Below are 15,755 nucleotides of genomic sequence, written 5' to 3' on the forward strand. Positions count from 1 at the left end.
TTAATCTTAAAGGGGCGGACGTATTCTACACAAGTCATTGATGAGACAATAGCCACCTCAGGAAGTACGCAATCCATGCTAATGTGTTTAGCTATGTCTAAAATGGATGACAATATTGGGTAGTATCACCTCAGTAAGTACACGATCCATGCTAATGTGTCTAGCTATGTCTAAAATGGATGACAATATTGGGTAGTATAACCTCAGTAAGTACACGATCCATGCTAATGTGTCTAGCTATGTCTAAAATGGATGACAATATTGGGTAGTATAACCTCAGAAAGTACATGATCCATGCTAATGTGTCTAGCTATGTCTAAAATGGATGACATTATTAGGTAGTATAAATGTAAATGTGACTGTGGGGTTGCTATTTCATGTCTACGGGGCTCTAATAATGGCAAAAACAGTATTAGGAGGTAATAAACAGGTTTTCTATGCTCAGACTACAAAATATTTCATTCATTAATATTGAATGTTGGCTGCACGGCGCTTGAGTGGTTAGCGCGCAGGCCTCACAGCTAGGAGTTCGATTCCCTCGGCCATCTCTGTGTGGAGTTTGTGTGAGTGGGTTTTCTCCAGGTACTCTGGTTTCCTCCCACATCCCACTTGAGTCATACATACTTATTGGAGAGTCTCATAAAGCGGACGCTCCCCTCTGGGCGTTCATCATTTAAATCAATATGGAAACCAACAGCAAGCAGAGTCCTGTAGTGAGAAGAAAAAATAAACATAATGACTACTGTACATCCCTAATAATAACATGATATTATGATAATAATGAGATGCTGCTGAGAGTGCTCACCTTAGGATGTCCTGGGCAGTGTGAAGGTCTTGGTTTCTTTCCTGTTCTGGCAGCTTGCCGAACTCCACAAGACACGGATCGAGCTTCTTCCCTTCGTCTCGCTCCTGTTTTTCCCCAAAAAGTAAAATATTTCACAGTGCAAGCAGGTGAGCAGGCTCACTTTACATTTCCTTACATTTCCATACGTCCATCCAAGATCGATCTTCTCCACGACCTGCAGTTCGTGGATATTCTCCGCTATTTTATCCCGGATATCCTCAAATTGCAGTGGCAGTTGCACCTATTAGAGCGTTACTAATTATACGGTTAATAATTAAATACCCAGCTTTAAGTTCTGTACAGAACTCTACCTTGCTAACATCCACTGGCGAAGGAGTGAAGCTAACAGGATTGATGGGCTCAAAGGGGCCAATGAGCTCTCGGTTGCCGACTCCGTCAGCCAAAGCGTAGTGATGACACTGTTCCACCTTCAGCACCACCTTCGGAAGAAGAGCCTCGGAGCACGGAGAGAAGCCGTGAGGTGGGAGGAATCTGAAGTCGCCGTGTTTCCCTCCAAACAAAAACCGAACCCTTACAACAAAAAAAAAACATAAGTATCAGTAAGATGACATAAGATCTGCTTCCTCCTACTCCTTTTCGGAGAGGTTGAAATGTGCAAATATAAATGTGATGATTCTCAATGTGACTGTTCACATAAATACAGTCAAACCTCGGTTTTCATACACTGCAGTTTTTGCGTGATTTGGTTTTCATCAAAAAATTTTCCTTAGTATTCCCAAGATCCCTGCTGTTTTGGGCTTGATTTCTCCATGCCTCGGCTGCAAACGTGCATGCTATATCGTGCTATCCGTAGAAGTGATTGCACAAAACAATTACCCGCCAAACACAACAGTCGCCCTCGATTCGATTTATGACAAGCATCTTGACCTGCATGGCTAGCAATCTTGCACAGACAAAAGCACAGCTTTCATTCATGACCTACCTGGCAACAATTTACATGCTAGCTAAAGTTACATATTAGCTTGAACGGCTACTAGAAATATAAACAAAGTGAACATTTAGCTATTTTTCCACAGTCATGACTCATTTGGTCACAATTAATTCCGGGCAACATCCCGCCGTGGAGACATGGTGCATGAGTTTAACACCAGCGCCCCTCTGGAAGCACACACATGCAAGTTTCCAATCACATAATCGAGGTTTGTTCATATGACTTTTAAAAAGCCAAACACGATTTAATTAAGGGGTTCACATGCGTGATGAAAGGGTAGTTTTACACTAATTCATGCAATGATTTGGGGGTTTTAAACTGTAAGTCAATTCAGAAATTAAGAAAAGGGGCCTGGGAAGTGATGTAATGGTAATGGTAATGGTAATGGTAATGGTAATGGTTGAATTTCATTTGAACATGCATCCGATTACGATTGAATGCACCACATAATCAGTTCACAGTTCCACATGTCCAAAAGGAGTAGGAAGAAGCAAAGCTTATTAAATCCTACCCCTCCATTTGGTACTTTTACAATCAGTTACTGTTACATTTGTTCACTTCCTGCTTTCCATAATACAGTTTAAGGTTTTTTTTTTTGTTTTTTTTTTTGTTTTTTTTTTTGTTTTTTTTTTAATAATGTACCTCGTACATCCTCGCTTGGAAAGCTAACTGTTAGCTTGCAGCAGGTTAGCATTATCGACAGTGGCCGACAAGCTCCACAAATAATAAAGCAATTGAAGTGCATTGTGAGTCTCCTTAACCACAAACAGCAGGCAGTGAAGTAGTAGTCTAATATTCTACGCTGGTCTCTATGTGTGAGTTAGTAAATGTGACTATAGGGGTGTTATTTCATGTCTACAGGGCTCTAATAATGTTAAAAACTGTAGTTACGTCATAAAAAGGTTTTCTATGCTCATTCTATGTTACATCGGCTTGTGTACGTTACGGTTTTGGTCTGACCTTTTGGAAGAGTGGTTAGCGCGCAGGCCCTACAGTTAGGAGACATGAGTTCGATTCCACCTTCGGCCATCTCTGTGTGGAGTTTGCATGTTCTCCCCGTGCATGCGTGGGTTTTCTCCGGGTACTCCGGTTTCCTCCCACATTCCAAAAACATGCTAGGTTAATTGGCGACTCCAAATTGTCCATAGGTATGAATGTGAGTGTGAATGGTTGTTTGTCTATATGTGCCCTGTGATTGGCTGGCCACCAGTCCAGGGTGTACCCCACCTCTTGCCCGAAGACAGCTGAATGAATGAATAGAGAAAACCGAGGTTCTACAGTAAATTAAAAAAACACAACGTACTTGACTCCAGGTGAGAAGCTGACCACAGGATGAAGAAGCCCATCAAGGCAGAAGTTCTCCAGCATGCCCTGCACGGGGAGCCCATTAACCCGAAAAGAGATGCAGGGGGCGGTGAGGTCGAGGCAGCAGCTGACCACGTCATCATCCATCAGCAGGTGAGGGAAGGGAGAGCGAACTCTGCGAGCCACGCAGCCTTAATGCAAATAACACAGTCAGCATTACTTACAAAACACAGGTATTTTAACTGCATGATTAATGATTAATCACAGTTGATCTAATCTAACCTGACCACAGGTGAAGCCCATCAAAGCCAAAGGAGCAGAGGTCATCTCCGACCCCGTTGGCCCCCCAGCCGTCTCCTCCGGTGGGCCTGGGGTGGTAGCTCCCCACGGAAGCCCAGCCCACCCTCAGGTGTGTGGGCTCCGACGTGAGGAAGGGCTCCACGTGATCCACGACCAGCTCGTAGTACCACCTCCGAGGCTGCGCCGAATCCTCCCCCAGGGCCAGAAACATGTTGGGTCTCACGCTTTCATTGAGACAGGACAATGGAGACGTGGTTACTAAACTGCAGAGAGTATTCGTCAATGGAGAATTGTTATGTTCTGGGTTCTGTGTATTGGATGGAAAACTTAACTCAATCACATTAGCGGTTTCTATTTGTGTGTTGCAAAAAAACAAATGTCGGTTCTGTTACGACCTCTCAGAGCAACAAAGGAATCAGACAATAGGCAGATCACATTCCGTTGAAAAAAAAAAAATTGAAGAAGAAGCGAAAAGCTAAATTCAAGCAAACAACAAGAAGTGGAGGTGACAGAAGGCAAAATGGCTTCAGGAGGAGTGGGGGTAGAAAACCAGGGGGGGTGCTCGGGAATAGACTGAGCAGCAGGTGGAAAGAATTCTAAACAAAATAAACAATAACGCCTAACGGGGATAACGTCTGGCTCATAGGGAGCGGCGTAATAAAAGACGACAGCTAGGAAGGATGAAAAGGCAGATGCTTGTATTCCATCCTTTACCATTCCAGCTGCACATTTAGTCCGTGTTTCCTCTTCCGTTAGGCCTCCAAAGATGCGAGGAAGTCACATTTTCATTACAGATCCGAGGGTTGACTTTTTTTGAAAACAAAATTTTCTGTCATTAATGTTCTTTGGCAATTTTTGGCCAAAATGTGGATCAATATCGGGCATCCCGAGCCTCCAATCAGGTAACAGGATAAAGTCAGGGTCGTTGAAATTATGATGCAAACTGAGCATGTCCCATTTGTGTCTACTTTTCTCATAATTATGGCTTTTTACCTCATAATTATGAATTTCCTATCTCGGAATTTTGAATTCTCATAATATTTTTTTTTATATATATTTTTTATTTTTTCTCTATATTTTTCATTTTTTAATAATGGCTTTTATCTCAGAATTTTGACTGTTTATTTCATAGTTATGACTTAACAGTGGGATTTTTTTCTTTCAGTGGTGGAAATGGTCTTCCTTAGTTGGGAATGTTAGAGTGCCTGAATGCACAGCAGCTTGAGAAAAATGAAGAAAAAAAATGTATTTTTCCAGCATGCTAATTTCGTTTTTTTATCTCATAATTTCAACATTTTATCTCATGATTATGACTTTTTACTTCATAATTTTGACTTTTTAACTCATAATTATGAATTTCCTATCACAGAATTTTGACTTATCATAATAATTTTTTTTCTATATTTTTTTATTTTTTAATAATGTCTTTTATCTCAGAATTTTTAGTTTATCTCATAGTTATGACTTAATATTGGATTTTTTTTTCTTTCGGTGGTGGAAATTGTCTTCCATAAATTGGGAATGTTAGAGCGCCTGGAGGCACAGCAGCTTGAAAAAAAAAAAGAAAAAAAAAATTCCAACATGCTAATTTAGTTTTTTTATTTCAACATTTTATCTCATGATTATGACTTTTTACTTCATAATTTTGACTTTTTAACTCATAATTATGAATTTCCTATCACGGAATTTTGACTTCTCATAATAATTTTTTTTCTATATATTTTTTTATTTTTTAATAATGTCTTTTATCTCAGAATTTTTAGTTTATCTCATAGTTATGACTTAACATTGGATTTTTTTTTCTTTCGGTGGTGGAAATTGTCTTCCATAAATTGGGAATGTTAGAGTGCCTGGCGGCACAGCAGCTTGAGAAAAAAAAAGAAAAAAAAAATTTCCAACATGCTAATTTAGTTTTTTTATTTCAACATTTTATCTCATGATTATGACTTTTTACTTCATAATTTTGACTTTTTAACTCATAATTATGAATTTCCTATCTAATAATTTCAACTTTTTATCTTATAATTTCAACTTTTCCTTTTCCTTTACCTCATGATTGTGGCTTTTATCTCATAATTTTGACTTTTTTTTTTCTTTCAGTGGCGGAAACATGCTTCCATATCCAAACCCTTTTCTATATTATTTTAAATCTGGTTCTTCTTTGACTCAAAGTGGATGTTTGTTCAAATTCCCTTAAGGTGTAGTTGAATATTAGGAGGACAGATGGGAAGAACATAAAACTAAGCCCACAAAGAAAAGAAAGGAAGAGCCTAAACTGCAAAAAAAAAAAATAAGGTCCATTTTATGAGCCAGTCTGCTCAGCAACCTTTTCCAAAGTGTCATTGAAAAAGATGGCGGCACGTGCGCTTGTTTGTCCGACGGGCCACAACAAGACCACGGCGTGGATGGAGATGCTGGCGGAGACACCTTATTAATCCTTAACTCGAGTGCAACACAGAAAGACAAGTGCGGCGGCACTTATCAAAGCTTCTTGCATCAAAGCTTCTTGCAGAGGGACAACTTGAAGAACTAATCAGCCCCGTGCACCAAATCCACCAGAGGGAGAGGAGCCGACAAGAGCCACTCCACACAAAAACATGTCATATCTCAAATGAGGTGTTTTGCAGTTGTCATGGTTACAGGTTGGGACTTGACCAAGTTGCTTGGCTGGCTGGAAGGAGGCCTTTTCAGAAGAGTACCATTCAAGAGGAGACGAGGGGGGGCGTTAACGCTGTGATGAATTGCTTATGATAACAGTCATCCGCTGTCTTCACATCCCGCTCATACAAAAAATGTCAAAGATTTTCTTTAGTATAGACGAAGCGCTACAACATTACATTCAAAAAGTATCATATAACAACAATGTCAAAGCAACAAGAATACTGCATGAAATTATGTGGAAAAATAGCATGAATGCTATCGTAGCATAAAGTTGAAACATTAAAGAAAAAAGAAGCTGTAATATTAAGAGAAACAAACAAAACAATGAATACAATGGTAATTTGGGGGAAATTAGGTTGTGGAAAAAGTTAGAATTATGAGAAGAAAATGTACAAAAAAAGTTGAAAACGTTGGAAATTAAAACAGCAACAGAAATGGAAAAAAAACAATCAAAATTTGAATAAAGTCAACATATTAAGAGAAAAAAAAGTTGAATCCTGATGAGAAAAAAGGTGTAATTTTACAAGAATAAATTAATCATATTATGAGGAGAATTTTTTGAAGAATCCAGGTGAAATATTAAAGATTTTATTTTTTTAATTCATAGTAGTATAAAAAAATAAAAAAAAAATTTTAATTCAGTCAAAATTTGTCACTGTTAGAGTAAGTATATCTCGTAAATATTATGGGAATAAAGTCAAAATATTGTGGGAATAAAGTCAAAATATTTGAAATTTTACAAAGATTATTTAAGACGAAAACCAAGAGAAAAACAACAACAAAGTGTGGAAAAAGAGCAAAAATGAAAGTTCATACTAATCAGCTTTTTCACAAAACTCTGCTGTAGTTTTTTTTTTCCTTGAAATAAAAATAACTTATCCATTTCCAAAAAAACATCGTAGCCCTTGCATCCTTTCATTTTTCAGGATGTGATCTGTATAAGTGATTCTATAAATGAAAATCTGGAAATAAGAAATTGGTATGATAAACCAATGAATGATTCAGTTTTATTATTATTATATTATATTGTCAATGTGGAATTTAATTGGGATAACATTGCAACGGGTATATGCCAATAAATTAGAATATTGTGCAAAAGCTAATTCAGAATAAAACACCAATTTAAGGCTTGTCAACATTTACATTGGAAAATTCAAAATAAAAAGGTACTACAGGTGTTTACCTGGTGACCCGATTAACCAGCCGTGTTTGCATCAGCAAGTCTCTGTCTGGCAGCAGGTTGTCACAGATGAGGTTCTGATTGGAGCGCACCGCCACGCCGTGGCACACACACAGGGAGCACAGCACCTCCAGCACCTGGAAGGCAATCTGTCAGCACTTGGGCCAGCCAATCGCTTCATAAAAACCCCTGCACACGTGGGAGCCATCCAGTCTCGTAAACACCTTTTTTAGTAGATTTGGGAACATTTATTCACAGTTTAAGTTAACTCGGGTTAACTCATCATCACCTTGTGGTTGCATCCGTGCTTGTCTAGGAAGGAGATGATAGACTGGATGTGTCCCTCTTTGATGGCATTGAGTGCTTCAGGGCTTTCCACTAAGACGCAGTGCAAAACCTCCAACACTCCTGTACATGACACAGCTAGGGTGAGCATAATATATAAATAATATCACATATTTTTTGTCGATAATTCAAGTGTATAAACGGAACTGACCGCAGGATGCCTCCAGCCCGTCGAGTCTACTAATGAGCCAGTTGAGGGAGGCGGAGAAATGGGCGCAGTTTGCACGGTTTTTCCGAATTAGACATGCTGAAAAAGGAGATGATTTTTTTTTTTTTACCATAATTTCACCACAAACCGCTTAAACGCCAAATGTGTTCTACCCAGAAGCTCATAAAAAAGGCTGAGGATGCTCTCCCGCTTTTCTCCAGCATCATTTGTTGAAGCCTCAGCCGGATGCAAAGAGCGACTGCGGCGATGCAGACGTTCGATACACTCCAACACCAAGTCTATCACGCCCTGAGAAGAGAGGCATAACAAAGCCTTTAATATCGGCCAATCACAATATCGATGCTATATCAGCACAATTGAAATAATATAACTAATATCGAGACACCCATATAACCGATGCATCAATATCAATATCTAGTTCTTTTTTTTTTTTTTTATCCAACCTCTTCTTGAAACATATTCTGACGATTCTTCAAGGCCACTCTGCTGCTGTGCTGGTCTTCATGGGTCTGGCCCTCTGGTGGCGGCTGGAAGAAGGTTATTAGATCCTGCAGGCTTCGGGTGACATTCTCCATCGGAAACAAGGTTTGAGGAAGGTTTGCTTGTCCACTCAAAATATCAAGATTCCTTAAAAAAAATAATAATAATAAAATGTCAATATGAAGCTTGAATCTCAATCATGGATGGCTGGAAGGTGTGTGTGATGTGGAGTACCTGATGAAGGTATTGAAGAGGAGCGTGGAGCACCGAATGAGGCTGCCGGTGTGAGATTCTTCCCTCTGAGATCGAGACAGCGTCAAGCCGTCATCCATGTGACCCTCAGTGTGTAAGATAGCCTGGAAAAGCATCACTTGCGATGAATGGCAAAAATGTAACCGAAAACCGCACTTTTTTTGGTGAACGCAAACGTGAACGCAACACTGAGCAAAGACAGGGAACACATTATCGGAGCAATGGCGTCCATGAGTGGGACTTCCCACTGTTTCATTCATTCATTTTCTACCGCTTACAGGGTACACCCTGGACTAGTGGCCAGCCAATCACAGGGCACATATAGACAAACAACCATTCACACTCACATTCATACCTATGGACAATTTGGAGTCGCCAATTAACCTAGCATGTTTTTGGAATGTGGGAGGAAAACCGGAGTACCCGGAGAAAACCCACGCATGCACGGGGAGAACATGCAAACTCCACACAGAGATGGCCGAGGGTGGAATTGAACCCTGGTCTCCAAGCTGTGAGGTCTGCGTGCTAACCACTCGACCGCCGTGCAGCCTGGGGAAGATATTTGGGAAAAAAACATCAAGATTCAACATTGAACCTTATTAGCTGATTTTCCAACATTGCTATAGCTAATGTGACATATCTCACAAACGTCAAAAAGCTGTGGGTTCACCTTGCGCTCAGCTCCTCCCACGCAGGCCGATTTGCTATCGGCTGCTTGGTAGGTAAGCCACAGACCGGAGTTGACGTGCTGAAGATAGCAAACCGAGTCTCCATATTTGATCTCTGGTGATCCCATCCCATCCACATGTGACTTTGTTCCGGTGTCCAGTTTGTCCTGTAAACCGTATATTCAGTATAGACTGTATATGTTATATGGTAATGGTTTAATTTCATTTGAACATGCATCAGATTACAATTGAATGCATCACATAATCAGTTCACAGTTCCACATGTTCAAAAGGAGTAGGAAGAAGCTTATTAAATCCTACCCCTCCATCTGGTACTTTTACAATCAGTAACTGTTACATTTGTTCACTTCCTGCTTTCCTAGTATAGTAAAACAATATTCTATTATTTTTTTATAATTGTTTTATAAAAAAATATATAATTTTTAAAAAATATATATAATTTTTTACATTTTTAAAATAATTTTTATATATATTTTTTATCACGTACCAAAGTACGAGGTGATATGAGCATCCAATGCCATAATGTGTACCATAGTAAGTGTCAATATAGTGATATATATAGCACATCATGACTGGTTCAAGACTCTTCATCCTTGTATTTAGCAAACATCAACTGCTTGTATTGTTTCTTGAATTGGCTCATTGTTGTGCATTGTTTGATTTCCTTACTCAATCCATTCCATAGTTTGATTCCACATACTGAAATACTATATGTTTGACTCATTTGCTGCACTGCTCTTACGACTAAGAACTGGGAGTTAAGTCCGACCTTGGCAGACCGAAAACAGAAGGAAGTCGTGGTGATGTCGGCCTTGTCTCGATCGAGCAGATGGAGTCCCCTCTCATCCGTGAGGCCCAGGTAGCGTCCAGTGGTCACGTGGCAGAGTCGGAAAGCCTGCCCCCAGCTTGTGTGTCTTCCACTCCACCTGAGAGCAAAAAAATATACACAACAATAAATCCAATGCATCTTCTTTGGATTCGGTTCTCAATTGCTGAACTGACAGGGGGGCATCAATCACTACTTCCAATCAGGGCCACAGAGGCAACATAATTTGATACCTGTAGGCAAGCTTCCACTTACCCAACGCGTAAGATCTCCAGCCTCCAGAGAGAGCAGGCACGTCTGGATGCTGATCCAATCTCATATTGAATTATCCTACATTAAGAAAGACACGGCCTAAGATGGGGGCGTTTTTGGAGTTTTTACTTCTTGCATCTGACCTTTGCAGGTTTCCATCCTGGTCTGCAGAGGGAATAGTCAGACACGCGTCACTGTGGCTGTGGAGCAACCTCAACGTGTCGCCGCCTCTCAGGTATCCTGGAATCAGCAACGGACGACATCTCCAGTGAAAGAGACTCTTGCAGTCAAATAAACAAGGATCGCCACTCAAGCCTCGTGTAATTACAACCAGAGTGCCAATTAGCAGCATTTAATCATACTAAACATTTAAAACAATAACTCTCTGATTAACGCTCTTTAAAAATAGCGATACCCCTTTGAACAAGATATTAAAACGTGAAAGAGAGGACAGTTTGCCTTGAGCGAGTCCACTTGCAGAGCAGATGGGAGCAACACTCCAGAGAGACTGCCGGAAGGCTGCATCCACAATCAGACTGTCACTCAAGCTTCGGTTGTCAGAGGCGACGCCAAAGGACAGGTGCTGGGCGGACACACACGGAAAAATTACACATCATTTTATATTATACCTTTCTTCTGAATTTCTACAGTATCTCACACAAAAGTGAGTAATAGCATCGATGAGACTGTGTACAGCTTATATAGCAGTATAGAGTATATACTATAGTATACAATATAGTATATAGCAGTACTATCCACTGGAAATTACTCAACACACAGCTGTGATTTTCTATATAGCTGGCAACACAAGTTGTGTCCCCAAATCCAGGGTGTACCCCGTTTCTCGCCCCGAAGACAGCTGGGATAGGCTCCAGCATACCCCTGCTAACCCTAACCCAACCTAGTGAGGACAAACCAGTGAATCAGTAAACTGATAATCATGATATTTTTATGCTTCTTTGTTGCCTTTAATTTATTAATCATGACGATAATCGGGACTGCACAGTGACCGAGTGGTTAGCACGCAGGCTACACACAGAGACCCGAGTTCGCTTCCACCCTCGGACACATCTATATGTGCCCTGTGATTGGCTGGCCACCCGTCCAGGGTGTACCCCGCCTCTCGCCCAAAGACAGCTGGGATAGGCTCCGGCGACCCTCATGAGGAAAAAGCGGTATAAAATGAATGAATGAATGATTATAATGCACGGTGGCTGAGTGGTTAGCGCGCAGGCCACACACAGAGGACACCCGAGTTTGATTCCACCTTCGGACATTTATGTGTGGAGTTTGCAGGTTCTAGCCGTGTGTTTGTGGGTTTCCTCCCACATTCCAAAAACATGCTAGGTTAATTAGCGCCTCCAAATTGTCCATAGGTATGAATGTGAGTGTGAATGGTTGTTTGTCTATATGTGCCCTGTGATTGGCTGGCCACCAGTCCAGGGTGTACCTCACCTCTCGCTTGAAGACAGTTGGGATAGGCTCCAGCACCCCCCGCGACCCTTGTGAGGATAAGCGGTAGAAAATGAATGAATGAGGATTATCATCGGGACTGCACGTTGGTCGAGTGGTTAGCACGCAGGCCACAGAGGACACCCGAGTTTGATTCCACCCTCGGACATTTATGTGTGGAGTTTGCACGTTCCCCCCCGTGTGTTTGTGGGTTTCCTCCCACATTCCAAAAACATGCTAGGTTAATTAGCGACTCCAAATTGTCCATAGGTATGAATGTGAGTGTGAATGGTTGTTTGTCTATATGTGCCCTGTGATTGGCTGGTACCCCGCCTCTCGCCTGAAGACAGCTGGGATAGGCTCTAACACCCTTGTGAGGATAAGCGGTAAAAAATGAATGAATGAATGAACTTCTATACAAGCCGTACACTGACTACTCTAAAGGATACAAAAGTATATTCCGGTGAGAATTACATCCCTGTTACCTGACTTACCAAATATCTTTCAGAGGACACGCTGACCAGTATGAGGTCGTCACCAACACGCACTTTCTCGCCCTCTGACCTCTGCCTGGAAGCTGGATGGACTGTCCACCAACAGGTTTCACCTGAGAAACACCGTTCACAATTCAGACACTTCAAGACGTTGACATCGCCAGAGAGAGGAGCTACCTGCTTTCTCCTGCTGCAGGCCCACATCAAAAGCCAGCTTGTCATTCGAGGACTGGGATGTGGACAGGCAGCTGAGATACTGGGAGCGGAATGAACACAGTTCAGGTGTATATACAGTACATTCCTACTGAGTAAATGCTAACTGTGGTGCATGGTTGTTTACTGTACTATATACTGCAGTATATCAATATGACTCACCATGCCGCTGTACGAGTGTTGGAACAACACCGCCTGGCCGTACAGAAGGGTGCGGTGGCCTCCAATAGCTCCCTGTTAAGCACATTGTGGTCGAGAAGTAAATCTAATCATATTGATGCACGTGAGAATAATAATAGAAAGAGTTTTACCTCCGAAACCAGCCTCTTGCTGTGGGACAGCATCTCCTGCAGAGCCCGGACTGACAGACACTGGGCCAGGACGAAAGCACACACGGACAAGTCTGGTGGAACATTCTGGTAAACATCGGAGAGAGAAAACGCCAGTCAAATACGTAAATTGCATCAATGAATCAATCAATGAAAATGACAATAGCTACTGTAATAGAAATTCTAACTCTTTTTTTTAATGCTTCACTCGCTAAATGTGCTGCAAAAAAGGTCAGTAAGGATCATTCATAATGCCGCCTACAGAGAACATACTAACTCCTTATTTCTAAAATCACAAATACTTCAACTTGCTGATATAGTTCATCTTCAAACAGCTAAAATAATGCATAAGGCTAAAAATAACCAATTAGCTAAAAATGTCATCCAATACTTCTCTACAAGAGAGGAGAAATATGATCTCAGGGAAGGAGTGCATTAGAAACACTTCTATGCTCGGACTACGTTAAAAAGCCATAGCATTTCAGTATGTGGAATCAAACTATGGAATGGATTGAGTAAAGGGAATCAAACAATGCACAACGATGAGCCAATTCAAGAAACAATACAAGCAGTTGATGTTTGCTAAATACAAGGATGAAGAGTCTTGAACCAGTCATGATGTGCTATATATATCACTATATTGACACTTACTATGGTACCCATTATGGCATTGGATGCTCATATATTGTATGGTGTATTATTTAAAAAAAAAAAACACATGAAAAAGTCACACTGTAAACCAAGATCCTCTCCATGGTTTTACATGCCCTCTTCCAAAAATTGGTGATAAGAAATTTTAATTCTATCACAGTTGATTGGTTCCACACTCCACTGCGATAAGTGAATTTCCCCGAAGTATGATTCCTTCAGGTGAGATTGGGTGCACGTTACCTTGCAGTTAGAGGTGGCCTCAAGCCTGCACAGCCTGTTACCAAAGCCCTCGGCAGCCAAGCAAAGCTTCACGTGTTCCTCCTGGGACATGAAGGTGCTCTGCAGGACCACCTCGTCCCCCTGACACACACAAAAAAAAACACATTACACAATAAATATACCACTTTTTGGCATTTCTGTTGTGAGAATGACAAAAGGACGATGTGTGTCAACAGTAGATCTTATCTTCATGCGAATACCACCATCAGTGGAATGAGGCGTCTATCAGGTATCTATTTAAAGAACATTATAAAAAGACGAGGGCGTCCAACCCAGAAACACCAACACCTCTGGGTGCTCCATATTGGGAATGTACTGCACTGTCTGACCCCTGATTTAACTGGTTTTCCACTCTTGCATGTCAGCGGCACCCTGCAAGCAATCAAACACACCGTTCAATGCTGAGATACTGGATATACTGGAGATACTGGAGTACTCCTGCTTTTTTTGTTAATGTACAGTATATCTGATAAGACAATCTACACACACACACAGTACACCAGTTGATAGTTAATGCTGGTTAATCCACAAATCCTATCTTCTAATATTTTGAATGTTTTTTGCATTTTTATGTATTTAGGGTTTTTGCATGTTAGTTTTAATTGGAATACCGCTTTTGCTTCTTTAGGAAAATCCAATTTAAAGGGGACCTGTTATGCTTTTAATACTTTTCTGACCTATAAATATTGTTACAATGTTATATTGTCGTGTTAACCTTCCTCTTGTGTTAGGGTTGGCACCGACCCGTTTTACATTTTAATGCATAAAAAGAATCACATAACATTTATTTATGGCATCAAGGCTTTTTGACTTTGTCAGGAAACTCTATTTCAACAAAATAAAACCAAAAAAATAATTTTTACTACATTTTAAAATGGTCTGGTTGAAATTACGACCACTGTATTGTTATATATAATAATAGGCTATAATAATATGACTATAAAGCAATAATTTTAGCCACAACTGAAATTATAAGTGTACAATTAGCCAACACAATGACAACCAGCTCCTTTTCTCATCATGTAAGCTTGAGGGGATTCTCATTTTGATCGTTTTTCCAGTATACCAGCAGAAAAACAAGGTCCCGTATACATGTGAGGTGAATTCATTCACCAAGATCTGGACCTGTTCTTATACTAAAGTTTTGTTGCTGAAAACAATAACTTGTTCTACCTTTTCTTGACATTAATATATATGTGTCAAAATTCACCCGAACACCATAAGATGTTTCTTTAGTGATTAATACTAAAATGAGAAAATAAATAAAACTAATGGACTTAAGAGATATGTTCTATATCCCTCAGTAGTAGCCAAAAGAACAAAAGAACCTTCAATTTATTAATATGATTCTTTTGAGGTTCAGTTTACCATTTTTGGAAATTGAAATTGAGGGGTAGAGTGACAAAAAAAAGGCCTCCATGCCCACACCAAAAGTATTAAAAACCAACATTTTAAAGGATGAGGAAGCCTAAGAAGGTAACCAAGACATGATAAGCAAATTTAATGGTAACTTGTTGTTTTTAGTGTATTTTATAGCTGATTTAATACATGGTTCAAAACGTAAGAGATGATAACAGAAAGCTAACAAGGTTAGCATCATATCTCCGTTTTATTAAATTCTACTGACGTCACCAAGCATTGGTCGCCAGCCAATCGGACATAATAGATAAACAAACATTGAAAACATATTCACTTTTACACAATTTGGGGTCGCCAATTAACCTAGCATGTTTTAGGAATGTACGAGTACACGCAAACTACACACAGATGTAACCTAAAGAATAAACATAAAAATATATATTGATATTCGGACCAAGCAGCAAACTCACCGTTCGCAGAAACTGGAATTCGTCTTCGCCTTCGTCAGACATAATTTCCAACTTCCTGGCAGGAATTAATGGCAAGGAAAGAGAAGGAGAAAGTAAAGTTCCAAACTGATGAGCAGCTACAAAGTGTACAGACATATTGAATGGGCGGAGCCAATCCAGGAAGTGGCTGATGCATTGGCGGGAAATGGTGCTGCATTCGAAGTTATGGGAAAAATCACAAGTACACTTGAATATTACGACTTTTTTGCAAGTG

The 15,755-nt window shown here is 40.3% G+C and overlaps 1 protein-coding gene across 1 annotated transcript in view; it reads right to left on the bottom strand.

The window, feature by feature from the left end:
• Positions 1-15,616, bottom strand: part of ryr2b (ryanodine receptor 2b (cardiac)) — a 79,613-nt gene extending 63,997 nt beyond the window's left edge. The window contains exons 1-23 of the mRNA XM_078787273.1: positions 15,503-15,616; positions 13,635-13,754; positions 12,726-12,830; positions 12,577-12,648; positions 12,379-12,457; positions 12,202-12,314; positions 10,715-10,838; positions 10,399-10,495; positions 10,259-10,333; positions 9,947-10,103; positions 9,159-9,323; positions 8,471-8,592; positions 8,200-8,383; positions 7,909-8,044; positions 7,739-7,834; positions 7,532-7,650; positions 7,246-7,379; positions 3,384-3,625; positions 3,100-3,292; positions 1,156-1,375; positions 981-1,085; positions 806-909; positions 625-708 (exon numbers count right to left, since the gene is read on the bottom strand). Coding sequence (XP_078643399.1) covers positions 625-708; positions 806-909; positions 981-1,085; positions 1,156-1,375; positions 3,100-3,292; positions 3,384-3,625; positions 7,246-7,379; positions 7,532-7,650; positions 7,739-7,834; positions 7,909-8,044; positions 8,200-8,383; positions 8,471-8,592; positions 9,159-9,323; positions 9,947-10,103; positions 10,259-10,333; positions 10,399-10,495; positions 10,715-10,838; positions 12,202-12,314; positions 12,379-12,457; positions 12,577-12,648; positions 12,726-12,830; positions 13,635-13,754; positions 15,503-15,544 — 2,888 coding nt within the window. The 5' untranslated portion in view covers positions 15,545-15,616. The remainder of the gene's footprint in view (positions 1-624; positions 709-805; positions 910-980; positions 1,086-1,155; positions 1,376-3,099; positions 3,293-3,383; positions 3,626-7,245; positions 7,380-7,531; positions 7,651-7,738; positions 7,835-7,908; positions 8,045-8,199; positions 8,384-8,470; positions 8,593-9,158; positions 9,324-9,946; positions 10,104-10,258; positions 10,334-10,398; positions 10,496-10,714; positions 10,839-12,201; positions 12,315-12,378; positions 12,458-12,576; positions 12,649-12,725; positions 12,831-13,634; positions 13,755-15,502) is intronic.
• Positions 15,617-15,755: the final 139 nt, after the last annotated feature.

The sequence above is a fragment of the Doryrhamphus excisus genome, linkage group LG20, assembly GCF_037039965.1.
Source record: "Doryrhamphus excisus strain RoL-2023G ecotype Guam linkage group LG20, RoL_Dexc_Guam_v1.1, whole genome shotgun sequence".
Lineage (NCBI taxonomy): Eukaryota > Metazoa > Chordata > Actinopteri > Syngnathiformes > Syngnathidae > Doryrhamphus > Doryrhamphus excisus.